Genomic DNA, 27,936 nt, shown 5'->3' on the forward strand with positions numbered 1-27,936 from the left:
CCTGTGTACTTGCTGGCTGTTGGCTCAACCTAGCCGATTGCCATGCTTCAACAGGAGGTGGATTAAAAATCAGGATGATGTCTAGTGAGATTAGTAGAATGTAAAAATTCGAGGAAATACGTCTTTCTGTAAGTTTATATAGATTTATTGATTCATAAGGTTAATTTTAAACATGCAAGTAGTAGAAAAACTAAAGGTGAAAGAACACTGACAGGGATCTCTTGCTCTAATTGATCAGAATAATAAAACTATCCAGCGAGCAGCGCTCTGCCACAGCTACCCTGGTCTTTGGCAGCTGAAACTGCCTCTTCACTTGAATGTGTGGCTCTCTTCTCCCATCGTGTGGCTCCCATGCAGTTAGGGTTTGACCCACAAACCCACACCCTGATCCCATTTTCAGGAAGCCTGGCCGGACCAAAGCAAGTGACGCCAGCAAAGTGGCCATGGTGTATCTGGCAGGGCTTCTGCTGGCACCATTACTAGGACCATGGCTTTCTGTTTCCCACTGACAAAAGCTCTGGAAGAGGCAGGCTACTCTTTTAATCAGACTACAGAATAAAGAGTTTTTCCTGTAGGACGGGTATTTTTTAATACTAGGCAACCTGAGGTGGTAACTGACATCATGGTGTTTTTAACAGAGTGTGGGGGTTGTTTTGCTGACCTGTTTACTAGATAAATGAAAAACTACACCACAGGGTTACAGCTTTGTGTGTATCTCTTGCCATAGATGTGACTATCATGAAGGAAAGTGATTTGGGCAGCTTAGTGTATGTCAGATAGAAAAGTAGAGGAGACCTCTTATGGACAACAGGAGTTTATTATTAGCAGTCTAATGTGTAAATAAAGGTTTGTATCCTTTAGGCTGCAGTGTGTGACCCTGGTGTATCCACACTAGGCTCTCTCCTCAGTGCCCCAGCCCTCTACGGGAGGAAGCGGGAGCCGACCACAAAATGGGGGCTGGAGCAGCTCCCCTCCCGCAGCCGCCTTCCTCCGCGCTGCAGCAGCGGCCAGGCTCTACACAGAGCCTCAAAACCACCTCAGAAATTAAAAACCAGAGGCTGCGGGAGAGCAAACACCAGGGGGGCTGCGTGACAGGAGGAGGAGGATGAAGAAAGGGAAGGCAACGGGCGCCAGGCGGCCGCCATCTTGCCGGGCGCCAGGCGGGGCGGGCGGAGCCTGGCGGCGTGGGGGGGGCGCTCCCCGTCAGGCCTCGCGCGCGGGGCGGCCCCGGGGCGCGGCGGCCGCGGCCTCTCGAGAAGTTTCCTGGGGGCAAGATGGCGGCGGCGCCTCCTCCCGCGCCTCAGCCCCCTGTGGCGCCGCGGTGAGCGCCCGCCAGGTTCCCCCCCTCCACCCCCCGCCGCCCTCCCTCCTTCCCTCCTTCCCTCCGCCTCGCCTCGCCCTCTCACGCCGTTGTGTTTCCTCGGCAGGTTCTCGGACGGCGACATCGACCGCGACCCGGCGGCAGCGGCGCGGGTGAGAGGCGGGGAGAGGAGGGGAAGGGGGCGTGAGGTGGCTCTCCTCAGGCTTTCCCCCGGCTTCCCCTCAGCTTTCCCTTCTCTTTTCCCTCAGCTTTCCCTTCTCCTTTCCCTTCTCCTTCCGACGAGCTGGGGATCCGCAGGGCTCCTTCCCTTCAGGTGTCCCCCCCCCCCCCCCCCCGAGGAGCGCCCTGGTGCTGCCTGAGGATGCATGAAAAAAAAAAACACCAAGCCAACCCTTTCTGTGCCATATAAATATATAAATAGACCATAATTCGAATTTCTATGTCCGCTGCTACCAGTAGAAGAAAAATAAGCTTACTGAAGAAATGCCTTCAGTCTTTATTAGCTTTTGTCTTCCTGTCTTGTTCCCCCCCCCCTCCCCGTGTTTTACCCATTAACTCCTGCTGATGTGTTCTCAGAGGTTATTTTTCTTGAAAAAAACAGAGGTAAAGAGAAGACAGAACTGGCAGATCTATAGATCTTTACGTACCTGGAAGGGAGGAGGATGTAAATGCACGGCTCTGCTCGAGCGCAGTAGGTGGTATAGGATAAGGTAATAGGGGATTACCTTTCCCTAAAGAAAAGGCCAGCTGAAGCCTGCCCTTCTCTGGAGTTTCCTCTGTTGCTTGCAAAAGTTTTTCAGGAGATAAATGGCATCTAAAAAGGGATTTGGAATAAACAAATATATCTGGCTTAGTAAAAATTAATTTAAGACCTAAAACCACCATAAGGTCTTTGGAAGTATTAAAGAGTACCATCAGAATCTGTCCATTTTTCTCTATGTTAGTCTTGTCTAGTTAATTTTTCAGTTCTTTGTGTGCTCAGTGACTTGGAGACTTTTTTGTCAGCTTCAAAATACCATTTAATGTTCTAGAGTTGTTATTTAGTGCATGTTGCAGTAAAGGGCGTACCTAAAAGCACTGGTTCGAGAGGCAGGCTGTGCTTGGTGACCTCTGAGCTGGTGAGTCCCATGGTGCTACATGTGGTGCACCGTGCCTGCATGGTCCTAGGTGTGGCCATTTGGCTCACGTAATTAATATTAACAACCTGGGACGTGACGCACTGTATACGGGGCCATATGGAGCCTCTCTCCACACTTGACAGGACTTAGAGTGGCATTTCTGCACTGTGTCGTCAGGACTTTGGGTTCCTTTAATTCCTGAAGCACATGCTTTGGCTTTCTGCACCTGATACGACTGGAAGGTCGTCCCCTGTGTTTAAATACTGCCTGAATGATAAAGCTGCCAAGTCCTCAGTGGCTTCTTGTGTCATTTTAAGTTGGAAAAGTAGTCCACTTTGTGGACTATTTTCTATTCGCTTTTTCCTTAGAAAATGTTTTGCAGCCTAAGTGGTGATTATTTAGGGATAGAGTCAGAAGGAACTGATGAAAAAAGCATTCATCACATTGTTTGGGTGAAGTGTTCTGCCCAGTGAAGAAGAAGGGTTGGCAATTCCTTAAATTCAGGCACAGGTGAGACAGGAGACTGAAAGTTAAGTTTATCTTAAGCTGCTAGCTGTTGTTGCCACTTTGTTCCTGGTTGGTATAAGCATTTATGTGCCAGCAGTGAAAGAGAAGAGGTCATTGGTCTGAATTAAAGCTAAGGCAGGCCCTTCTGCTCTTCCTTTTTTCTCTGCCTTGGTGGGACTGTGTTGTGGCAGCTGGGTTGTATTAATGTTTATGCCTGTTTAAAGCCTGTATCTTAGCCACCTTCACGCATGCTAAATTCTGAGTGGAAATCCAGTTGACTTAGAAAATTACTGTACTGCAGTCACGTACTGTAGTAGCTTCAGAAAACTTGCCAGCTTCTAGCAAAGACAAGAACTTTTGTCCCTCGTTGGAGACGTTCTTTCCAGGTGTGTGCATGGAGTCATTGCCATTTCATTGCTATGCAGAAATAATAAACTTGTCTCACAGAGTATAATACAGTTATTTCAATCTGTGTACTCAGTGATTTCCCTAGCCAGGGACTACTTTATGCTTATTTCCATGGTGCAGCAATGTTCCCTGTGAGCTCTGTGCTGCCAGAGTCTTTTGTTCTCTTATTTCTCTTGCTCAGCATGCTTCAGAACCATCTCCCATGCTCAGTTATATCATGTAATGCAGGATTTCATCCCGTGTCACAGTGCTTTGAGCGTGTTATTCCTGCACAAGCATTTTGACACATTGTATATTCATTCTGAGTTCATGATACTGCACTGCTTCCTCAAATTGAGCAGACCTGTGTACAAATAGGAGAATTGTAGGAAAATCGTAGGAACATACAGGATCACCTGTGCGCTCGACTTCCTGTTTAAGGCATTTGAAAGTCCTGTTTTCTTCTCAGTAAGAAGCAGACTTCATGACTGGGATATAATTGGCAGGTTCCTTGTGCTTCAAGCTTTTTGGATGAAAACTGATCAATAGGTAAACATTCATGCCAGTTCAGGGTATTTCTTTCCCGAAATCTTAATTGACAGAGCTTGGTACTGTATCTTCACGGTGACTTTTGAGATGCCATTTCATGTTTTTCTGTGTCGTTACAGGAGCTGACAAGAGCTTTGGAAAAGAATCCAGATGATGCTGAGTGTTATTGTCAGCGGGCTTACGCTCATATTCTTCTGCAGAATTACGCTGGTAACATCTTCAGGCAACGCTGAGAATCCTCTTACAAGTGTATTATGACACATTCCTATAGCAGATGTCTTAAATGTGCAGACAAATTAGCAATAAGAGAAAGCCTTATAGATAACGTAGTTTGCTGCTTCTACAGTAGGGCATGCTTTTAAAGTTGTCTATCTTTGAGTGCTCTGTACCTGCAAACCTTCCAGTGAATTGGGTAGGCTGCGGGCCCAGTTTTTCATTTGATTTTAGCACACTGCTATCTTGGCAGCATTATTTTTAGTATATTTCTTGAGCAAACTATAAGCTTTGTGTTGTAAGCGTCTTCAATCCTGATGTGTTTTTTTTTTTTCTTTTTTTTGTTAGGGACTGAGTATGGTTGTGGTAGGAGGGTGGCAACTGAATAATGCCTGGGAAACAGATTAATGGAATTAATTAAAAATGTCCTGCTTTGTCTTTTATGGAGCTCTGTGGCTGAGTGAAGGCTTTGTCCATAGCACTTGTCTGAATTTAATTTAATTAAATAGTGTCATGTGTGCAAGCTAAGAAAGCCAACATAGTAGTGAATTTTTTTAAGGTGTACTCTAAGACTTGAAGTTCACTGCTTTTTGTAACATAAATGTTCTTCACCTGTAAACTGACTTTCAACAGATGCAGTTGCAGATGCAAAGAAGTCCCTAGAACTCAACCCCAGTAATGCTGTAGCACTTCTTAGGAAAGGGTGTGTATCATCGTATGTTGTGCTTTGAGAAAATTGTGCTAATCTGTTTGGCAACAGTAACATTTGAATTATCACTCGATACAAGCTTTTTGCAACACCGTAAATGAGTAAATTCCATGTCATACTGCTTCTAAGCCATCTGTAATAAAGCTCTGATTATAAGAAGAAATAGTATGTTGTTTTTTTAAGAAATGTGCCTTGATTTTTGGGGTGGTTATCTTAACATTTTAACCATTTCAAAAACAGACTTCTTATGCGATTTAAATTCCGACACGTGTACTTTTAACCAATACAGTGTGTAAACTAAGGATGTTGTTATCTTCAGGATGTGGATTAGATTGAAAAGTAATTACTCTTCCTTGTGTTTTTCTTTGTGTCAGGTTAGGAGAATATCACATCAAAAACTACGCTTCTGCTTTAGAGTCGTTCAAAGAGGGACAGAGGCTGGACAGTAAGTACTAAGATGTGTGCACAACACTTCTTTGCTGATGTCAAAAAAATAGCTCTAATGTGTAAGCAGAAAGTGAAGAACAAGTGTTTTTTTAAAGGCTAATGAGTTGGGTGCCTGATTTGAGATATCTGGAACGGGTCTGGCTTTTGGGAAGACCTGAGCAATCCCCGACCTGAAAGTGTAACACTGTAAAAATGTGTATCAAAACTGTTAGCCAGTAATACCTGATTTTCTTGCCTTATAAAATGGGGGTGTTTCCCTGCTCCCCAGAGGTCTTGCAGATAAATGGTGGCACTGGTATGGCATTACGTGTCATAGAAAAGTTTCTGAACAGAAAAGGCTTCCTATTTGTAGCTGAAATTTTTTAGTGAAACCATTTGGTGGACTGGTCTTCAGAAAGAGCGTGCAACTTGTGTTTGAACTGACAAAATGAATTTGTTTTACCTCCCACTAGATACCACTTCATTTCAGAAACATATTTATTCTCTTTTTTTTCCTTTAAGTGTTGGCCTCCCAGCTGGAACTGTGCATGTTTTATTTTGGGGAGAATTAGAGCTTTTAAAAATACGACGTTTTTCTAGAAGCAGGAAAGGAGTAGTTCAATGCAGAAGGCTTTGGTATAAGATGCAGAGAAGCACACAACAAAGTAATTGCAAGGTGGTTGTAACTCCTTTCTTTTTGCCTATCCCACATTTGAAATGCAACTCTCAACCTCATTCTGTTCCCCTTGTTCTCAACAGCAGAAAGAAATTGTAAGAAAAGCACCTTGAAAAGTTGCACAGCAAAGTGTGCTAATCTGATAAGAGTTGTCGTGATCTAAGATTTTCCTGGTATGTTATCTGTAACAATGCCAGGAGCCTGAAGCTTTACCAAAAATGTTATTAGATTGTGGTTCCCAAATAAGCAACCCGCTCCTCTGATCTAAAACTGGAGTTTGATGGCAGAGTAAGTTAATGAAAGTTCTTTCTGCCAAGTGGTTGTGCCCCTTCCCACTATGGCAGTTATTCAGCCTCCTCTTTCAATACATTAAGTCTGCAGAAAACTGCTGTTTTTAAAGAAAAAAATGCCTGTGAACTGATGCGTTGAAACAGACCTCTGAAAGGCTTGAGTGCTGAAGCCAGCAGAATTGAAGTGATAATGGTGATGTGGTGGAATTCCAGCAACTGTCATCTTCTGTTTAGGGCGCTCTGGAATAGGAGCTGAAGGATTTAATTGAAGCTTTAATTGCTTACAAGTTCTTTCAGTTCTGGTAGCCTGGGTAAGTGGGTATTCTCCCCTTCTTGGTACGCTAGAAAATTGGATGAGTCCTTATAGTCTAGGCAAGTTTTCTTGGATCTTCCTGTGAAAGGGAGTGCTTCCTTGTGATTTCTGTAGCTTTCCTTACTTGATTTCCTTACTTCTGTGGCTTTCCTTACTTATTTCTGAAAACCCATAACTCCTGAATTGAATCAGTAGTCACTTTAATCTCCTGTTAGTGGCTGACAGGGCCAGAAATTCTCTGTATTTTTTCATTTTCACTGCGAGTAATTGCTATCGATCTGAGCTTTCTGTGTGCATAGATTTCATCACTTTTCTTGTCAGTTGGAGTTGTTCAAAACACATGGTGTGCACAAAAACTTCTGAGGCCAGAGCATCACTTCTTCATTCTCTTCAGCCTTGTATCCTACTTACATTGTAAGGTAGAGCAGCACGTTGGGCTGCAGGTATCTTTGTGGAAGTAAATACCAGCATGCTTCTGGCTAACTCAGAATCCCTGACCAACAGCACAGCCTCTTGCTGTGCTGAATTGCATGACATCTGCCTGTCTGATTTTAATATGTCAGTTTTGCTGCTGACCCAGCTGAAGTGTTTCTGAAGGTTCCCTGTACTTCCTGATTACTTTCTCAACTGAAACTTGCTTCCAATGTTCTTCGTCATTACAAATCCTATGGGCTATTGTGAGATGAGGGGTCTCCTGAAGACTTCTTTGAAAAATACAGGTTTTTAGGTGATTCTCTTGAATATATCACCCGTCTTGCTGGCAGGTTCATGCCAGTGACAGAATTTGCCTTTGCAGTTCTGTGGAATGTTTGCTGGATCCTAGGTGGAAAGACTTGTGAGCATGAGCATTTTGGCATAGCAGTTAACCTCTATTTAAGTGCAAAGTGAAAAAAGGCTATAATTAAATAAAAATGGGGAAATGAACCACTAAGCAGGTGATAAGGAGATGTTAGCTGCTGCTGCCTTACAGGGAATTGCTGTGGCAGGGAATTCTTTGCTGACAAGGCTGTTTTCTTTGCCGCACAAGGGGGCAGAAGTACACCATTACATGTTCCTTGCTGATGTAAGATCTGTTTTAAGTCTTTGTAATGCTCAGGGAGATGGGCTTGCTGCTTGTGCTCATTACTGGTAGTGCTGACGGGCTCAGGGAACTACAGCAAGCTTCCCATTACCCACCTACAGCGACAGCTAAATAGGACTTGGCATGATGAATTACTGAATGTGCATAATGAATACTGAATGTGTAAGTAAAAACTTGATTTTATAAAATAACATTACGAAGCAAAATTTCTTGCGCTCAATCAGGAGATGATGCATCTGAATATATGGAGTTCACTAATGTGCCTCAGACTGAAAAAGCAGTGTTATCTGCTGCTCTTTGGTACATCACAGGGATTTAGGACAGTTACACTTGAGAAATGAAATGTTCTTGAATTTTGCTGTGACCACCTAATAATGGATTTGGTAAAAGTGAATTCTGCCAACTTTTTAAAGAAAATGTCTCGGTAGGTGCAAGTGAAGACCCAGGTAGTCTTTCTGAATTAGAAAGTCATTAGGAGTTGTGGGTAAATTCCTCAGGAGAATACTTTACTGAGTAGTAAATAAATTTGCCTCTAATTGTGATGTGCTGGTATGCAGGAAAAGAGGCAGTGGTTGGCAAGGAGATCTTTTAGGGCAATAAGTCAGAAAACTCCAGGCCTTTCTTACTGAAGTTTGTGTTGCATGGCAATCTTGTCATAGGCTATAATTAAGAAGAGAATTCATCACTTGCTGCTGAAAGTCTGAGGTTGGATCAGTGTAGATTTGTCTGTTTCCCTTTGCTTTAGGACCTTGAACTTACTCCATTTCACTTCCTTTTTAATTAATAAACTTTGTTCCCAAGTGCAAAAATTCAGAGAGCTGTTTTGGAGGGCTGTGGTGTGTAAAGCTTTGAAAATTAGAGAATAATTTAAGTTTCAGGGAAGCACTGGAGCTCAGGAAACTCCGTGCCCTGGCCAAATTAACTTAGAAGTTGCGTGTGTTTGCCTAGGTCCTTTGACAGCTGAGACTGAAGATGTCACAGCCTCTTTTGGCAATCAGCTCCACTGTTGTACTGCCCTTTCATTAAAATATTTTCCTTATCTAATCAGAACTTCCTTTGCTGCATCTTTGGTCTCTTTCCTTTCCCTGTACACTTGGAGGAGTCCAGGTCAGTTGTCCATATGCCTTAGGTATACAGTGGGTAATTGAAAGCAGCCTTTTGGTCCCCTCTGCTTAATGTTGGAGGTTTCCATCTGAAAGCAGGTATTTTGTTTTCAGGATTTGTTAGGAATATAAAAAAGACTTATCAAAAGCTGATTGCCTGGTAATGTCAAGATGGCCGTATTCTTATTTCAGTTTCTATCTTTTCCTAACAGCATCTGAGAGGTTACATAAATGTTATGTAACTTAAAATTTAGGCAACTTTGAAGATGATTAGCAGGGATAGCAGAAGATAAGGAAAAAGAAATGCTTCGGAGGAGTTGGTAGCAATTTTAAGTCACACCTCAGAATTTGTGTATGCTTGCTATCTGAAAGGATCGAGGTGAATACGTTGCAGAACTGCAGTGGAGCTGCATTCTGTGTTACGAGCATGTTGGCTGGAAACAGTGGTCTTTTTTTAAGCTTCCTCAAGCTCTCTGCGGGGAATTTTACTGTGTGAACTCCCTCAATGTGAGTTCCTGCTACTGCAAAAAGATAAATTTAGCCAGTCTTAGTAGTTGGTCAGTAATATTGCTACTTCGTTTGTAACATTCCTGACTGTGAAGGGTTTTTCTGGGAATTTTGCTGAAATAAGAAGATTATTCTGCCATTGTACTGCTGACTTTTTAGCTATTTTCCAGTGGTATATATATATATATATATATATATTTTTTGTCTGGGGAGCTTGTTTCCTAGACTTATCAATGTCTTAATTTTTTTCTGTGGTTTTGATGTGTAGAGTGGAATTGGCACCTACATATCTCTAATGTCATTGATACTGTAGATGCGTATGTGAAGTATGTGTGAAACCACCAGGAGAAAAGAAAATACTTGGTGCTGGTGAAAACTTGCACCACTTTGGATTGTCCACAGAACAGACTCTTTTTTCTGATACTTCTCTGGAGAGGCAGCATGTGGCTGAGTGCTTGGAAAAAGAATTTTAAGGATAATGGAGAAGTGTGTGAAACAGTACTTCTTGCTTTCCAACTGCCATATAAAGGTTGAGCAGATTGGAAAGCAGTAGTATAAATGGGTCAGTCCAGACAAAAAAAAAAAAAAATTGGTGTGCTACAAATTAATTTCAGTTAATTAAATGTAACAGAGTTAAATAGTAGAGCTGTATAAAAATGTTTAAAGCTTAACTGAAATGGCAGAGGTTATACGAGAAGATACTGGGAAATAATAATTACAATTTAATAAATTGATGCAAATTTGGATGAATTTGTTCCAGCTGGTGGTTGAAAGAAATTGTTCTTTATTCAATACATGTAGTGCTTGAAGAGTCTTGATGTTACTGTGTTTGATTTCTTCTAGATGTAGATGATACTTTTACTATTTGGATCAAAAGATGTGAGGAAACACTAAACGGTAAGAAAAAGTGCATTTACTCGATGCAGGATTTCATGTAACCTCTGCTTTGAATCTGTATTGTTTACAGCTTGCTTCTTGAAACAGTTTTTGTGTTTTTAAAAAAAAGTTGCACTTTCCTATCCCTCGTTTCTTTCAATTATATGTTGGGAACTCTTCTTTAGTTCAGAGTTTAAATTAATATTATGATTTTAATCTAATAATAATATGTGACAGAAGAGTACTCATTTCAAGTTCAGACAATTTTAACTCCCTTTCATGTACTTTCCAGCTTATTTTAAGTGTGGAAGCCTGTCAGCCTTCTTTCTAAAACCAACATCAAAATAAATTCTCAAGTCTTGCAGAAAATAAAGTTCGAAAGAGCAGTGGAAATTTGGTGATGTCACTCTTTCATTCTACATGGAGAGTGCCTTTGGGTACTCACTGCTGCTCTGGTGTCTTACCGTGGCAGTCAGCTTCCTTTTGTATCTTCCTACAACCTGATACCCCAGGAAAGAGCTTACCACAGTGCTTAAACTGCCTGCTGGTTTTAATGAGGTATATCAGAATAGCTGACTTTTTTTTTCCTCTGCCTGTTAAAACTCCCCCTCCTCCCCAGTGTTTATTGGAGAATGGGGCAGTAGAAACAATACAAGTTCATGTCAACCTGTTGATTACAAACTTAGTAGAGGAGAACCTGTTTGTGTTACATAGGAATGTACAAATCTATGCCTGGTAGTACTTTTTACCAGGTTTAGGTTTGTTTGGAGAAACTATAAAAGTGGTAGGCATGCACTTGGTCTTACCTGCAGAGTTATCTCGAGTGAAAACTTTCTCTGCCTTTGCAGAGAAAGAGTTTATAATACACATTTCTCAAATATCATAACTACTTCTCCCAGTTTGTTTTGTCTGGAGAAATGAAATTGCACTGTTTTATCTTGTCTCTTCATTTCTTTTCTTTTTTTTTTTATTTTGAGCTATTTTCTTAGTTCTCTGGTACTACAGCAACAACAACAACAACAAAAAAAAGCTTTTTTTCGTGACAAGTTAAAATTATTTTTTCATTATTTTTACCTTTTTAGGAGTACAAAGTATGAAGGACCAAAGGAAAAGTTGGTTTCTTTTGAAACCTTTGAAACACTCTCTGTCAGGATTCTATCTCATTTGCCAACTGTTGTTGCCCAGCATGACATACAAATTTGATGAGAACTTGGTCCTATTTCTACGTATGCATGATATCCTAGTACAGACTTGTAGAAAGTGATTTTTTTTGTACCATGCTTTTGATTACTTTATAAAAAAAAAAAAAAAAAGGTTTCTATAGTTTCCTGGTAAGGAAAATGCGGGAAGCCTATTCCTTTTGTTAATCAGAACATGTTTTATATCAGTTGTTTCTTTGCAGAAGTTGGTAATTGAAATGGGTAGCGTGAATAAAAGTAAAGGGCTATTAAAGCAGAAGACTAGAGGTAGAACTGGCATGTCTTTAACTTCTGTAGTGTTGAGAATGGGATAAATGCAGAATGGCTAGAGTAAACGAAGAAAGATGTCATGTAAGTCAAATGTTTTTTTTCTGAAAGTACAAATGTTTTTGTTTTTTTTTTTTCCCCTGCAGGCTCACAGACAGAAATGGTAAGGTGTCTTCCTTAATATATTTACTGCTTTGATTCTTGCCTTTAATGTGCTTTTAGAGTTCTGTGGCGTCTGGAAGCTTCCAAATGTTTTAAAATAATCTTTGCTGTTTGATAAAATTCTGAAGGATCTAAACATGTTTTGAGACCAAGGATGCAAAATTTGAATGCTGAAAACCTAGGAGTGGTGAACAAATCTGGAAATTGCTGTGCACTCATTAAAGTCAATTTTAACTTTCTTGCTTGCAGTCTGTGGCTCAATTCTAAACAAATTAACCAGCTCATCTCATCAGTGCCAACTCACTTGTAATTGCTAGAAGATAGCTTCTTTTTCCCCAGTAGCTTGCATGTGTTTTTTTCAGACTTCTTTGGTTTTGTAATTCAGCAGAGTCTTTCTTTTTTAATTGGAAATTAGAAGAAATATCAAAAGTGACCTTTCTTGTTTGGTTAGTCTTTTTTTGGAGACCAGGATGTGAAGTTGCTTTGGGTGTTCTGCTCCCTTCTTTGTAGTTATTTCAATTTTTTATGCCTTAGTAATAGGATAGAGGAGGAAAGTGTACAGAAATGATGGGTGTATGTAAAGACAAATCTTACCATTAAAAGGATTTTTTATGTTGGAGAATTACGCCTGAAGTTCTCAGATCTATTTCAAGCTTTCTTTGTGACTTAAAGATGAGCAGCATAGCCACTGTGTGTCTTTCAGATCTTCTTATTCAGAAAGGAAATGAGTTGAAGCTGAACTCAATTGCTATTTATCAAATGTGCGACCCCTGTATTGTAAGATATATTAAATATATACACTGTCAGTCTTTAAATTGTTTGAAGTCTGTCATAAATGGCTAGGAGAGGAGAGTTTTCAGCTTTCTTATGTATGTTAATGCACATGCATAAGTCAGGAGAAGAGAAGTGATCAGTATGAAAGTGATTTGTCTTTATTTATATATGTCTGTTATATTTTCTCTTACTGATACAACTTCCCAATGCAATGTGTTCCAACCAGAATACACAACAGCAACCTCTGTCATCAAAGATCAAGTAAGTTGTCTTTAGTTTTGCTGCGAGAATTAAAGTAATTGACGTATAACTGTTCTTTGCTGATTGGAGATGCAAGATAATAATTGTAGTAATTCTGCAGAAACTTCACAAAGTGGCAGTGTAAGTGAAATGACCTGCCCATAGTGCCTGGTAGAGGTAATTTTTTGAGCTATTTAATTTAAGAAAGTCAAATAATATGAATTGGTTAAGAATGTGGCCCACTTCTTACAAATTTATTGATTAAAAAAATACATTCTTTAACTACTTGTCAAGACTGCAACTGTGTTGTTAAAGGAAGGGGAAGAAGTTTAATTTTGTACATCTTCTCTCCCATCCCCCCCTTAAACTACACAATAGTGTTTTAGCTTTTGTGGGTTTTGGATTTTTTTTGTTCTTAAACATATCCTTGCAGATAACTTTTCCTGCTTCTTTTTCTGAAGGTATGACTGGTACCAAACAGAATCTCAAGTCATCGTGACTATAATGATCAAGAATGCACAGAAGGATGACGTCCGTGTGCAGTTCTCAGAGAAAGAGGTGATTTATGTTGGCTGTTGATACACATCCTTAAATTTCACGAGGCGTAGTTATTAAAAGGGAACATCACTTGCTGGAACAGCAGGAAAAAGTGGCAGAAGTAGCCTTCTGCCTGAGCATTTTTATGTACAGTGAACAGGGAGCTGTTGCCACAGCAGGGTCTGTAGGATTTATGCACAAGCCAGAGTGTGTTGTGCATGCTGCAGAAGGAACAGCTGTTCTTCAGCTGCCTGGGTGTTTGGAGGGTTGGGGAGGAGGTGATCTGAAGTTAAAGTGTTTGTGTGTGAATGCGTCTGGAATGTGAACGGACAGAAACAAGGTACTCTCAAAACATTTATGAATAAGTAATATCGTGCTTTAGTACTGTTACGGAAAAACAACAGCGGGTAAGTTCATCTCGATTTTTGTATCACTGCAATTGATAATGGCAACAAAGTGTGTTTCAAGGAAGTACTGTAATCACTGTTGTAATGCCATATGTGGTACTGATGACTGTTTAATTAAGGGTGAATATTGAGCAGGTAGGTTATTCTCAACTAAGTTGGTACTTGGTGAGCCACAGAAGTGTCTGTTTGATCCTGTCTGCTTTAACTTGTGGCGAGTGCTCACAGGAGTTTAACATAGCTTGCATATATTAGAAGGGAAGTTGCAAATTGTTTTCATGGTTCATTATGAAAGTGTTGATACTCCATTTGCCATATTTTTCCCTAAAGAACGCAGATCAAGCTGACAAGATAATAGGCTTTTTGAGCGCACGCTGGCTAAAAACCGAAATCTACTGTTCATCTTTGTAGTGTACTGTAAAACACCTTGTTGAATAATGCAGGAGCGTAGTGCTGGTACCTGAAATTCTGATGCCTGGTGTTTTAAGTATCCTAGCGAAGGCTTGTTAATTGAATCACTTAGTCTTGGTGCCAAATGACAATCCTTTACTTGGAAATGGAAAACTTCTCTTAAAGATGACCAGAGATGTGTTTTTGACTGTTAACAGATGAGTGCATCGGTGAGACTTCCATCAGGTGAAGACTACAACTTAAAGCTTGTTCTTCTTCATTCTATAGTGCCAGAGCAAAGTACATTTAAAGTGCTTTCAACAAAGGTAAGCTCTTCTTAGTGTAAATCATTTCTTTGTCTGTTTCTGACGTTGAAAATGTTTCTGCTCTATTGTCATGTCTCATTACCGCAGTCATAATGTCTTGCTTTTCATATAGAAGTGTTTTTCTTTCTTCAAGGTGCCTTTCAGCCACTGGAAAGCTTTCTAAACTTGTGCAAGAATCAGAACTAGTGACGTGATATGTTGCTTACTGAAGTGCAAATCACAGTTACATTGAGGATGCTTTTAACTGTTGCTGTTGAAAGATGACTGTGGTCTTTACTTTTACATTTGGGGTATTTGGAAAGCGTGAATGATTTTTTTTTTTTTAACTCAACTTTTAGGAGTCGATACTGTCTTATAGAGTATTGTCATCTTTATGTGCCTAAAATAAATGTCAGACCTGTAGGATTTCAGGGTTGAAATAATTCTTGACCCTTTCATGACTTTTTCCTGCTGGTGAAAGTTACTCATAGTTATCTGTTCTTGGCTTTTCACAAGGCTTGTCATAATGCTTGCTTGGAGACACTTGGAAGTTGCATGGCATGAAAGAGAATGCTTTTACCTCAGCATTTTGTCTTCCAGATTACAGGTATAGAACAATAAGGAACTGACTGTTCTGGTGTGGCATATCGTAGCATAACACGTAGACAGACATGTTCAGACTTGGCTCTGTGGACAACCTACCTCTGAAGCAGGAGTAAATGTTTTTGATTCTTTCCTTCTGTTTCAACACTGGTTTTATAGAGCTTTTGAAAATTCCATTGCTTTCTCATGTTCCACTGTACCTGCAAGCTGCAGAAAGGTACCTATAGAAGTTATTGCATGTTTTCAGGGAAAAAGGAACTTCAAGATGACATGAAAAGATTTCCACAAAGTTGGTCTTGTTTTTCCACTCCTCACACTAAGGAAGCTGGGCAGGTTTTCTGGTTGAATCATGTGAATCATAGGATGGTTGGGTTGGAAGGGACCTTAAACACCATCTAATTCCAACCCCCTGCTGTGGGCAGGGACACCTCCCACCAGCCCAGGTTGCCCAAAGCCCCATCCAGCCTGGCCTTGAGCACCTCCAGGGATGGGGCAGCCACAGCTTCTCTGGGCAGCCTGTGCCAGGGCCTCACCACCCTCAGTAAATAATTTCTTCCTTTTACCTAATCTAAACCTACCCCATTTTAGTTTAAAACTGTTCATCCTTGTCCTATAGCTACACTCCCTGACAGAGTTCTTACAAAGCGGGAGATGAAACCGAGTGCTTGAATTAAGTGTAAAGTCTGCTACTCTGTTATTGTATATATATAAATGTAAGTGGAATGGACAGGTGCCCTGTCCAAATGAGCAGCTGTGAGGTCCTGTTTGCGTTTATTCCTATCTAGCTAGTGTTAGACTTTTCATAGCTCTTGGAGTTTGCTATTCTGTGAAGCATTAGGCCTGTGTCTCAGCGCTCCTGAAATTATCACGGCTGTCTTCCTATGCTGCCATCCCCAGCCTGGGTTAATTATTTGAATCATCTCTAGTAGTCTGGAGCATGGTTTAGGCTGAGATTCTTAAAGTGGTGTGAAAGCTTTCGTTGTGTTCAAGCAGTGTCTGAAGTGTAAGGAATTTGCGTTTATTTCCAAATGTTACTGTTCCTATGTGGTTTTGAGAGAATAATTTTAAGGCAAGGCAGGGTAAGAGAGAACACAGGAGGAGTTGTAACAGGTGAAGTCAGCGCTTCTGTGTATACTTCCTCTTGTGGAAAAGAGAAATAAAGGGGGGACACTTGTGAAAGCACAGTGAAAGATACAGTTTGGATGATGCATCTGCTAATTCCAGTACTGACCAGCAGGTGGAGTCTCAGTGAAGAAAATACTTTATAGGAGGCCTGCATTAAGGATGGTGAAGCATGCAAAGTGCTCTTTAAAGACTTAGTGTTTCTCAAAGTAAAATATTCTAAGCACTTTAAGGGAAATGGTGCAGTTGTCTGAATACTAGAGATGTACATTTTTTTGCAACAGTTTTGTGTATGTGCTTTGTTCACATGAGCAGGATGGAAAATATAGTTATTACTTGGAATAAACCATCTTAATACTTCTTCACAAAGGAATTTGTGTCACTTACATGGAGTTCTTCTGTAAGGACTTGGAAAGGAAGACTTAATTTTATTATCTTCCTGATTATACAAACATTTTACTGTATCTGGTTCTTTGACCAGATGGGCTGAGGTTTTGTTAGCAGTGGAAGCAGGTTATGTGGGCTCCTGGAACATATCTTGTTTATTCTCATCCGAGAAGAGTCCTATTGTCCTGTTCACATGTTCTTAAATATTTTTCCGGTGTGAACCAGGATGGTAAAAAGGAATGTGATCTGAAAGGAGACTCGCTTCAAAAACATGTTTTGTTGGAACAAAAACCATACTATGCCAGGCAACTCATTTGGAGTACCTCTAGGCCTCTTCTCTTTCTCATTACAAACAAACCAGAACATACAAGCAAAACAAAAACCCACCCAGAGCCCTGATAAGAGTGCAGACTGGGCCAAGAGGAGGGAAAAGGCTCTCCAAGTGTACGTGCATATCACAGCTAGATGGGATTTGAAAGACTCAGAGGAGTGGCGACAGGAGGCTGTATTTGGGAGGACTCTTGTCTTTATGGCACTGACAGACTTAGTGAGGTCTGTTCGTCTTGCTGTGTGTTGGAAGGTTTGAAGACTGTTTAGCTAAGGACTAGAGCGGGGTGAGTGTTTTCTCTGAGCTGCTGATAGCAGCGCCTGAGAAACGGATATTTTAAGCTGGCAGGTTAAGTACAGATAGAGATTAGGACATGGCTGGAAAAAATCATTCTCATGTTCATAGCCTCTGGGATGAGCTTGCTCGCTTCCAGCAGTGGCTTTTGTGCTCTACCAGAGCTATCAGAGCCACTGGGTTCAGCCGGGGTCTGTCTGCTGGGCTGGTTCCCTGACTCACAGTGGTCCCTGGCTTCACCTTTCCAATGAACTTAACCGTGCCAGAGCTTTCTCAGAGTCCTTTTGTGATTCCATCAGAAGGAATCCTATCTACTTGGAGTAGACTGTGGCTCCTTCCTGCTTAGCTGAGCTCCCAGCCTGGATTTCTGCAGGACAAAGGTTGCAGGATTGCTCCTTGCAATCTGGTATTTTCCAACTATGGTGAAACAGAGCGTAACACGCAGGCAGGTTTTGCACTAGATAGACTTTGAGTTTCACATAAACCTCTTAGACCTAATAAATGTAATGGATGGAGGATGAAACAAGAGAGCTGGCAGATAATAAAGCAATTGTGCTTGTTTTGGTAAGTAAGAGATGCTGGAGATGAATCTCTCAGTACTGCTTAAAATTCAGCATCGCTTGACAAATGCAAAACGATAAAGGTAAAGATGCAAATTCAGGAGGAGAAAATAGCCCTGGTTTTATTTGCAGAATTACAGATTCTGAAGTGACTGCGAACAGCAGACAGAACTTAAAGGCTTGGTTCTCTCAGAGAATGTCAACAGTAAAAAATGCAATTGCTACATTAGGCCTTGTTTCTCTGATGTTATTGTTTAACTTCCAATCTGGCAAAGGTGTCTGACTGCTTAGAAAACATTACTAGGTTAACCTGATAGAGCAAAAGGTAGCAGCAGCTCCTAAAGTTACGTATAAGTTAGAGATTTGTGTCTTATAAACAGAAGCTGGTCTGGTCTTTGAAATTAGGAGGGATTTTGTGTGTAGGTAGGATTTGTTGTATTTTGGTGGCCATCCCCAGTTGTGTTCAGGTGTCGGGTGAGGTGGGGAAGACCTGCACCACACTGAGAACTGCACAGTGCATTCAGCAGTAAGAAAAGGTGAGGTACTTGCTAGTGGTGCTGCCTGTTTTATTTATTTCCAGCAGAGGGAGCCAAAATGTAAAGGCTGGAGCGAGTTTGCTCTTTAGAAGTTGCCTTTGTGGAATTCTCCTTCTGCTCCCGTCATAACAGGAAAAAGGCCTTGCTGTGGTGTAAGCCCGGCAGGCAGCTCAGCCCCAAGCAGCCACTCTCTCTCTCCAGGTGGGACAGGGAGAGAATCAGAAAGGTAGAAGTATGAGAATGCATGGGTTGAGAGAAAGGCAGCTACCAGGTAAAGCCAAAGCCACCGCTCCAGCAAAGCAAAACAAGGAATCCATTTGCTGCTTCCTGTTGGCAGGCAGGTGTTCAGCCACTTCCAGGGGAGCAGGGCTCAGCACACACGATGATTTCTTTGGAATCCAAATGCCATCACTCCAAACATCCCCCCTCCTCCTTTTTTCCCCCATCTCTTATTGCTGGGCATGACACCATGTGGCGTGGGACATCCCTTTGGCCACTTGGGGTCAGCCCTCCGGGCCGTGACTCCTTCCAGCTCCTGGTGCACACTCTGCCTGCTCTCTGGCAGGGCGGCACAAGGGGCTGGAAAGTCCTCTGTGTAAGCACAGCTCTGCAGCAACTAAAGACAGTGTGTTATCACCTCTATTTTCATCAGAAACCCAAAACAAAATCATATGAGCCTCTACGAAGAAAATGAACTCCTATCTCAGCCAAACCCATGACAGGCATGCAGACCTAAAATGAGTGACGAAATACATTTAAGACAGAGGAGCTGACTTGGCTCTGTCCAGCAGATAGAGCAGGGAATAGAAATGCACACGTAGTGCAAGGATTTCTGATGTTCTGAAACAGTTCTTAGTGTACAATCAGCCCCGCTTTCTTTTCCCTCTTCTGTTCCATCTGTCAAGCAGTTGGGATTCCAGGGGAGTATTTGGCTATGTTCTCTTAGAAATGCGTGTTGTGTGTGTGTTTCTCTGGGTCTTCATTCATGTTCTCGATGCTGCTCAGGAATTTCTCATTCTAGGTGAGATTTCTCATTCTTCTAGGTGAGGAGAGTGAGGATGAGTATCTGCTTTTTTGTGTGTCCTTATCCTCTTGAAGGAAACCTCAGCTGGTACTTTCTCTTTTCCTTCTTCTCTGCTCCTGCATCTGCAAATAGTCTGGGAACAATTGCTGTGAGTTTTCACTTTTTTTTAGTGGTTTGGGCTTTTTGTAGATAATGGCGGTTTGGAGCCATTTGAAAAAGTGGCTAAAAGCAGCTTTGTGACCCCAGAACTTCCCTTTAATTAGACATCAAAGCTGTGCTGCAAAGAGGAAGGTGTTAGAAATCCTCACTTTTTTTCACAGCTGGCATTTGTTACAGAGATGTCTGAGGTAGGAGCACACTCCCAGCAGCTTTATGCCAAGAATAGGGGCAGTTGGTGTGCCCCAGAGGAACGTTTCTTCTCCTCAAACCAACGTTTTGCCTTGCAAACGCTGAAACACCCAGGGCAGCTCTACTGGAAAAGCACCCTGGTGCCTGTTGCTCAATGTAAAGGGAAAGGTTGAGACAAAGTGTTTCAAAAAGTGTGTGAGTCTTTACTCAGAGGCAGATGTACACAGATAGATAAACAGAGGCTATGGGTTTATTTTAACTGCAATCGGTTCTTGCAGTCATATCCTTAAAAGAGGCTTTCTCATTTTGGTTATTTTTAGTTAGTTGTTTGTAGCAACTTGAATGCAGCCTTGCCTGCTCGCTTGTAGTTCTCTCTGTGAGGCTTTCACGCAGATTCGTATCTCCCTAAACTTTCTGGGTGTTTCCTGTAAACCATAAACTGATATTTAAGATAGGAGTTGGATGCTTTTCTGCATTCTCTTGCATCTCTTAAGCAGGGCTAGATGGAACAATTTCCTGGCGAGAGCATAAAGAAACCTTCCTGATGATTGCTGTGATATTACTTGGCTCAGAATAAGTTCAATTTTTTTTGTTCCTTGTGAGTGCAGGTGGGTTTGGGGCAGATTTAAACTTGTTAATATTGAGAAATAGATTTTAAGCTCATGAATCAATGCCCATGTTTTATATAACTCTATAAAGAAAAGCTATAAGAGTGTTTCTCTCTGCCTTGAGAGAAGGTGGATATGAGAACGATTGGCTTTACAGGAAGGATGTGGTGGCAAAGAGCTTTAGGCTACCAAATTGATCTGTATTGCTAGCTCCTTCTGTAAAATATCCCAAATTCTAAGGAGTGGTTGCTATATGATGTCAGTGAAGTGGCACTGATCATTGTACACTCAGTTATCCATAGTATGAAGCTGGCAAAAAAAAAAAAAAAAGGTGTTTGCTAAATCCCTTCTGTTAGAACACCTTCTCTACAGAACATTTTTTTAAATTATCAATAATTTGTGGTTACACTGGAAAGTTATCCTAATCTCAGTATACTTTAAGTCATGGACCAAAGATTCTGGAACTTAGAATGAACAATTTATAAAAGGTCTTTGAATAACTAGGATACCAAAACTGTTTGTGCATATGATTATAGATAGAAGTTTGAATAGGTCATACCTTTTTAGAAGTTGTAACCGTAGAGTTTGTTTAAAAAAATAATAATAAAAAAGCTGTGATTGCAAAATGACAATATCTTGAATTTACTACTTGGACAAAAGAGTCAGTAGGTCAGTAATAGTCACCAACTCAGTAAAATAACTAAGGAGGTGATTGGAAATCCTGATTTCACATTACCATTTGTTTAATACAGCAAAACATCCGAATTTTAAAGGGTATTTTTTTCACGTCTTAAAATCAGTGGCTGAGCTGCTGCTCAAGCTCTGCCACTTTCGATTCCCTTCATCCCTCTGATCAGAGCTCAACACAGATTAGTCAAGCAAACTTTCCCTTAGCGTGAATTGTGAAATACAAAATACACAAGGAGTTAAAAGAAATTTCTCATAACTTGTCAGTGCATACCACATTTTCTTTCAAAGACCACCAAAATTCTTTTAATATTCTCAGCCAAACTGGTGAGCTCTGTCCTAGAGCATGAGTCCATGCAGAACCTAGTTTGCCAGAAGTTTGGGTGCTTTTTTTAGCAGTAGGCTTCTACCTAGAATCTTAATGTTGATAACTTAGTGTTGTATTTATCTCTAAGGGGATAAATTCTTTCTTAAAATTAGATTATATGCTCTCTTATTCCACTCTTCTTGAAGTAAGGTTTTATTTGTGCCTTTGTGCTAGCAATGAAACATATAAGATTGCTGCTGAGGTCTTTTCTGGCATCTCTCCCATACATAGCACTCGGATTCAGATGCAAACAAATTTGTTTTAATCTGTTATTTTTTTTTTAAAGCATCTGTTACTTCTGTGAGTAGAAACCCCTGTATCCTTTCACTGCTCGTGTGGTCTCTTCTCCATGATGATTCCTTGATTTGACGCTTGTCTCAGCAGGGTGGGTTTCTCAGGGAGAATTTCAAAGAAGCATTGCCTGAATTACTCTGTCAAATTTCCACGTGTCTTTTCCTTTTTACTTTGCTCACTTTGAACCCCAAATCCGAGGAACTTAAAACAGAGAACACAACAGCAAGTGGATTATTTCTGCACTTGAACTTTTTACAAATCTGGAGTGTTGTGTCCTATTTTGGGCTTCCCAGTGGAAGGAAGATACCAATGTAGTGGAGGGCTAACAAGATGAGCAGGTGGCTGGAGGGCATGAGCTACGAGGAGAGGCTGAGGAATTGGGCTTCCTCAACGTTAAGAAGAAAAGGTTGAAGGGGAAATATCTGTATTCTTGTGTGCTGCTACCTGATGGGATGGGACAGAGGAGGTGGACCAGAGGTACATGGTGACAGGGAGAGAGACAGCGGGTACCAGATGGGGGTAAAACAGCATTCCTCTGGGAATCTCACTGTCCTTTACTTCTTATTTCCGATGAACGCCAGCGTCAGTGCTTCTGTGCTTTTCTTGCTTTCTGTAACTGGCTGTTTCAGAAAGGAGTAACTGTGGCAATGGGACACAGCCTCAGCACAACAGCCCATTGTAGTGTTAATGCACAGTGAACGTGAATTTGTAGAATAACCAGGACCTACCTTTTACTTAAGCTTCATGTGCCTGAAGGTTTTGAACCTTCTTTTTTTTCTTTCCAGTGGTGTTTTGTTACAGAACAAAGTTCTTGAAATAGCATGTGATTAAATGGATAACAACCAGAGGCAGCTTCTTAAACTAGCATGCAAAGCATTTAATTTACAATCATTTTTCCTGTCTTATTCTAAAGTTGGCATGAGGCATACGTTTAATGAAATATAAATGTTATATCAAAGTAGTTGGCAAAACATTGAGATGTATTTCTCTTGCCTGGGTACTGATTTTTTTTCCAAGGAGAGGAAAAAGCTAACAGTACTTGTGTGTTAGGTGTGACATCAATGATGTGTCACTTGTCTGTGTGATAGCCATCCGTATCTGCTTTAAAATGTTCATTAAAATGCATTTACTGCCATTTGTGCACATAATTGGGACTCAGAGATGCTTCTCAGATCAAATAAAGCTCTCAAGCTGAAGAAATGCGCATCTTCACAAGCAGAATTTTACAGCTTTATATTTTGGAGATGTGCTTGTATAATGGTGCACAGCTAATGATTTTGCTCCGTTTGCTCCTGCCTGCAACTTTGCCTAATGAGTGAGCTGAATTGAAGTGGATGGAGTGGATGGGCTAAAGGATTAATCATGTCATAAACACGTTCTGTCTCCATTTCTCAGCTGTATGTACTTCCAGTTCGGCAGCGTTGAAACGTTTAGGCTTAAGGAATCTGTATCTTACGCTGGGAATTAGTTTGTAGCATTTCCTCTTCCTTGGTTGGGGATGTTTGTTGTATAGCACAGGCTTGGGGGCAGTTGCAGAGGGAAGTGTAAGAGCTAGCAGAGGAAAAAAGGAGCGGGGGATTATTGGAGCAGCAAAAGTAGAAAGATTTTTCTTAAATGTGTGGGCAGAGCAGTCTGAACAGCCAAAGGGATCTTTGAGGAGGGTTGTGTTCTGTGAAGAAAACATCTGTGTTTAGCAGTTCACATTAAGCATTACGTTGCGTTAGAGTTCATTCTTTTCAGTGCAGATGAAAGTCTGTGTGAGATTCTGAAAGATGGTGGTGGAGACCTGGAGCACGAGGGCAAGAGGAGAAACAAACGAGGAAAACTGAAGTGGTATAGGTTTGAGCAGTCTCAGCATTGTGAATTTGCTGTTTTTTTTTTGTTTGTTTGTTTTTATTAAGGCTGTTCAGTGGGGATGCATTGTTAATTAGAGTATTAAAAACTTTGAGATTAAGGCCTCCTCCTCTTAAACACGCACTGGGGTTGGCGATACAGTTGCCACAACTTGAGGAGAGTTCTGTAGGAAGTGGAGGAGAGACAGGTTGTTTTAAATTAAGACTCAGTGTTCTACTTCTGGCTAATTAGCGCCTTTGTTAGTGGCTAATTAACTTAAATGTTTGACTCATGAGATCCAAATCCATTCCAAAAAAACTACAAACCAAAACAAAAAGAACAACCTGCCAATTCTGGCACTGATGAAACTACTTATTTCTTGTACGTGTAGCTGTGTAAAAATATTTTAGTTTCTTTGTGCTCATCACAAAGCATTCGATTTGTGAGTGTAGAGTTCATAACGTGAACTTTGTGGCTATAATTTTGGTAGCCATTTTAAAAGAGCCCAGTGAGGGAAGATTTGCTGTATCCTCTACTGCTGCTGGAGAGTAATAATCGTTGGCACAGTTTGAATGCTGCTTCTGCACAGTTAAAAACAAATTTGTGTTTGTAGAGATTAAAATACTAAACTTGAATGAGGGATTTTTTAGAGGCAGTAGGTTGAGCAACTAGAATAATACAGCATTTTATTTTTCTTTGACTATTTTTGTTCTGTGACTGATACCTTTTCCTCATTTTTAAAGATCGATCCTGTGATGCTCAGTTTGGGACTTGTAAGGGTGCTAAAAACATTGGAAATCCAGCAGATATAGGAAGTGGGGGAGTCACCTACGTGTAAGTTGTGTTTATTAAGGCCAAAGCTCTATCCTGCCTTGAAGGGCATTCATTCTGTGCCTCATGTCTTAAACGTGTTCCCACTTAGTACAAGTTAGTGGTAGAAAATGTATATTTAAACTTGTCAAGGGAAGCAGTAGTTTCCCCAGGAAAAAAAAAAAAGTGGAGCAGTGGTAATTAAATATTCTGTTTCTTAAAATGCGGCATGATCCCAAATACGGCAGCTTTGAGACTTAAATGAGCTCATTTCTTTATTTTTATAAGGCATCTTGGACTGTTACTCACCAGTGACAGACTTGAAGAATTCAATAAATAAAGTTCAGATTTCGGATCAACGTGATGCTGTGCAGGGAGCGTGCTACTGGGATCTCTGGGGTTAGCTTTACAGAGGTGCCTTTGTACTCGGGTCTGCAGGGATCCCCAGGTCGCAGTGGCTTTAGGTAGAACTAAGCTCCCTTATGCAAAGCTGTGCACAAATCAGGAGCTGCTGAAGTTCAGCAAGCGGAGATTTAAGTCAATTGATAGCATCGTAGGAATTTTGTGACACTTCCTGAAGGGAGTTTGTCATCTAGAAGTGACACTAGGCACTCCTTGTTTTTCAGTCTTTGTTTTGCAACTTGGTAATCCTCTGACCAAGGATGAGGTTAATTATGAGAAACTGCTTCAATATGGCTGTCTAAAGGGATTACGGGTAGTTGTGAATAGGGGCATGACACGCTTAACTCAATTTCGTTTCTCCTATGATAATTGCAACCATATCCACTTTTAATTGCCGGTTTTGTCAATGAGTACTAGGCAGTTTTCTCTGTAGCAGCGTGTGTTCAGCGAACCAAGTGAATCCAGCTTCTGAATTTCTCCAATGGGAAGATGAGCACCGTCTCTGGATGCTTCTCTGGTTTGTGTAGTATACATCGAATATGTCAGGTTTTGTTGGATGGGATGTAAACCTAGGGCTTGGATTTTGCAGTCATTCAGGAGCACTATTTAATTATTAGAGCTGATTGGCAAGAAACAGATGCATAAGATGCACCTTGGTGCCTGGCAGTGTAGAGGCATCGCAGCTGATTGTTACTTCTGGGATGCTGTGATTTACAGAGAGTGAATAGTAAGCACAAGGAAGTGGTACTAAAACAAAAGGATGAAACTCATGCAAGAGCTGAGCATGAAGAGTTTAGTTGATGTGTCATTAAGTACTATAACTTCATAAGGTAAGGTAAGTATGTTTTGTTCTAATGCAGGCTTCATGTTAGACACAGTCTCTAAAACCAACCTAATTATTTCCTCACTGCTACAGAATCCAGCTAATTTGAACCTGTTCCTCAGAACTGTTTGCCATCTGGATTAATTTGTTCTTTGTGTTGTGTTTTGTAGGTTGAAATAAAAATGAAGAAGCCAGAAGCTGTAAGATGGGAGAAGCTAGAGGGACAGGGAGATTCTCCGAAGTTAAAGCAATTTACACCAGGTTTGTTATCTGAAGGAAGTGTTAAATGCTTTATTTTTGGCAAGGCACTTGCAGATATTAATAATAATTGGTGTGTTAAAAGCTGTTAATAAAATCGTAGTGTTGTATTTACAATAAAAAGACTTACTCTTTTTTTTCCACTACCAGAAAATGACAGAAATAGTCTGCAGGGCATTACTAAAATTCATTTATTAAGGTTGGGCATAACTTCTATTAATCTGATGAACTGTTGAGGATCTATGCTTGTCATTAATTCCTTCAGGCTTTTATCTGTTTAGCTGTTTATTTCAGTCACTGTTTTGCAGTTCTTTGCATTGTTATGGGTATATTGTTGCTTAAAGAATTAAGTATCATTAAGTATTTCACCTCTCTTGAATGCTTTTGCAGTGTCTCAGGACAATTTAACAAGGCATCTTTGAAAAAATGTTGACGTCCTGATTTATTAATTTCAGATATTTTTGCAGTTTAACTCACATTTTTCTGTGGCTGTAGGCTGTTTTTTTCCTTCCTGTCAGCCAATATCTCCTGCCTCATTTTGACTTCAATTATTTTTGCTGTTATTGTCCAGAATTTCTTTGTTGGATAGCTAAATAATATAATTATTTACCTGAAAGTAAACTTTGCAGCTGCTGAATGTGGTCTCCAGCATTTCTTTGTTCCCTTTATATTTTTTCATTGCAATGCTTTTATCTGCAAGGAGGAAACCATTTGCATTTTGAGATTCATATTCCATTATTTCAGATTCATTAAATACATACATGTCTGTTCTGGAGAATGCAGCTTTAAAAGTAGTGAGAAGATTCTAAGCTAACTAACATCTCCCTTTTCAGACACCCAGCACTTATATCCATCCTCCTCTCACTACACAAGGAACTGGGACAAACTGGTAGTTGAAATCAAAGAAGAGGAGAAGAACGAGAAGTTAGAAGGAGATGCTGCTTTAAATAAACTCTTTCAGCAAATCTATTCAGATGGTACAGATGAAGTGAAACGTGCCATGAACAAATCATTTGTAAGTCTGTGCTCTTTGTCTCTAAAGAAATGTGTAGCTTTTGCAGAGTGACACGTTATAGTAAGCTCTGCATAAGTCAGGAGGCTTCCACCCACCAAAATCTTGGGCCTCTGATAAATGGCAGTGGTTCAGTGGGAGTTGTTGGTGTAACAGGTCTCATTGAGAGGTTGTGCTTTGCTGGTTTCTTTGTTTCAGTTAGTGTTATCAAAGGGAATGCAGCTTTTGCTTCCTATAAGGCTTGGAGTTGTTGCCCAGGATGACAGGATCAAATTCTTCTTAATTCTTTATATATAGCTCCTTTGCAACAACATGACAGCCTCTAAAAGCTGCTTATTATCAGCATCTCGTAATGTCCAGTGTGGAAAACAAGCACTGCTAGGCTGAAGGTCATGGAATGATGGCTTTTTCAAATTTCATTCAATATATGCACCAAATTCCTGTGTAAAAACTTCACATAGAAGCAATAAATTCATCAGGTTTTTCAGAATTTGTTAATATGTTGCAGGAAATGTGACTTCTGTGTTACTAGATTTCCTCTAGGAAACTAAGCAAGCTTTTTCTTTTATTGCAGATGGAGTCTGGAGGCACGGTTCTGAGCACCAACTGGTCAGATGTTGGTAAAAGGAAGGTAGAAGTAAATCCTCCTGATGACATGGAATGGAAAAAATTCTAATCCTGTTTTTAATCTCTTACCATCTCTGTGTTGCCATAAGTCATGTACTGACCACTGTGTATGGACATAGCGTTCTTGGATTCAAAGCACTGAATGCTCCCCTGGAAACAGGAATTGTCTTTACATTTTGCGTGCTTTAGAAATTCCTTCACCTGCAGATGTTAAAGGTGTAGTCACGAGTGGAACCTCTCTTTTCATCATCTTTGTCTAAATTTTGGAGATTGAGTCAAACAGTCTAAATTTTCTACCACCTTTATCAGCTCTGCTCTTTGGGGAATGGGTGATCTCTGTTGGGCTGTTCAGGTTCGTTGCCTTATGCCCGATACTTCTGTTCCATAACTTATTAGATCTTGGCAACTTTGGGTAAAAACACTTCTCAACAACAGTGTTACAATTCTTCGCTCTTTAACTCTGCTAAATAAAATTGTAAATATAACTTTTTCTATACAGAAGTTTCTTCATTTCATTTTTAGTAATCTCGGTTTTTGACAAGAGTGAAATTGTTTGAAGCGTACAGCTTAAGTAGTAAATACACTGCTTAAAAAAGAGGTGGCTTGTACAGGAGGAAAACTTGCATTTTGCAAATAGCGAGATTGCCCCTATTGATGCA

General features: G+C 40.6%; 1 protein-coding gene across 2 annotated transcripts; it reads left to right on the forward strand.

Moving 5' to 3' along the window:
- The first annotated feature begins 1,205 nt into the window (after window positions 1-1,205).
- SUGT1 (SGT1 homolog, MIS12 kinetochore complex assembly cochaperone) lies at window positions 1,206-27,762 on the forward strand. 2 transcript variants are annotated; one of them, XM_068675622.1, is made up of 13 exons: window positions 1,206-1,321; window positions 1,428-1,473; window positions 4,002-4,092; window positions 4,729-4,798; window positions 5,179-5,249; window positions 10,044-10,097; window positions 11,689-11,703; window positions 12,670-12,739; window positions 13,180-13,276; window positions 14,268-14,375; window positions 25,551-25,641; window positions 26,472-26,653; window positions 27,225-27,762. In XM_068675622.1, the coding sequence occupies exons 1-13, from the start codon at window positions 1,275-1,277 to the stop codon at window positions 27,324-27,326; spliced, it is 1,044 nt and encodes a 347-aa protein (XP_068531723.1). In that variant the 5' UTR covers window positions 1,206-1,274; the 3' UTR covers window positions 27,327-27,762. The 2 variants fall into 2 exon arrangements, with proteins under 2 accessions (XP_068531723.1, XP_068531734.1); XM_068675633.1 differs by having other exon boundaries at window positions 1,208-1,321; window positions 11,689-11,705; window positions 12,705-12,739.
- Window positions 27,763-27,936: the final 174 nt, after the last annotated feature.

This window comes from Anas acuta, chromosome 1, assembly GCF_963932015.1.
Source record: "Anas acuta chromosome 1, bAnaAcu1.1, whole genome shotgun sequence".
Classification (NCBI taxonomy): Eukaryota; Metazoa; Chordata; class Aves; order Anseriformes; family Anatidae; genus Anas; species Anas acuta.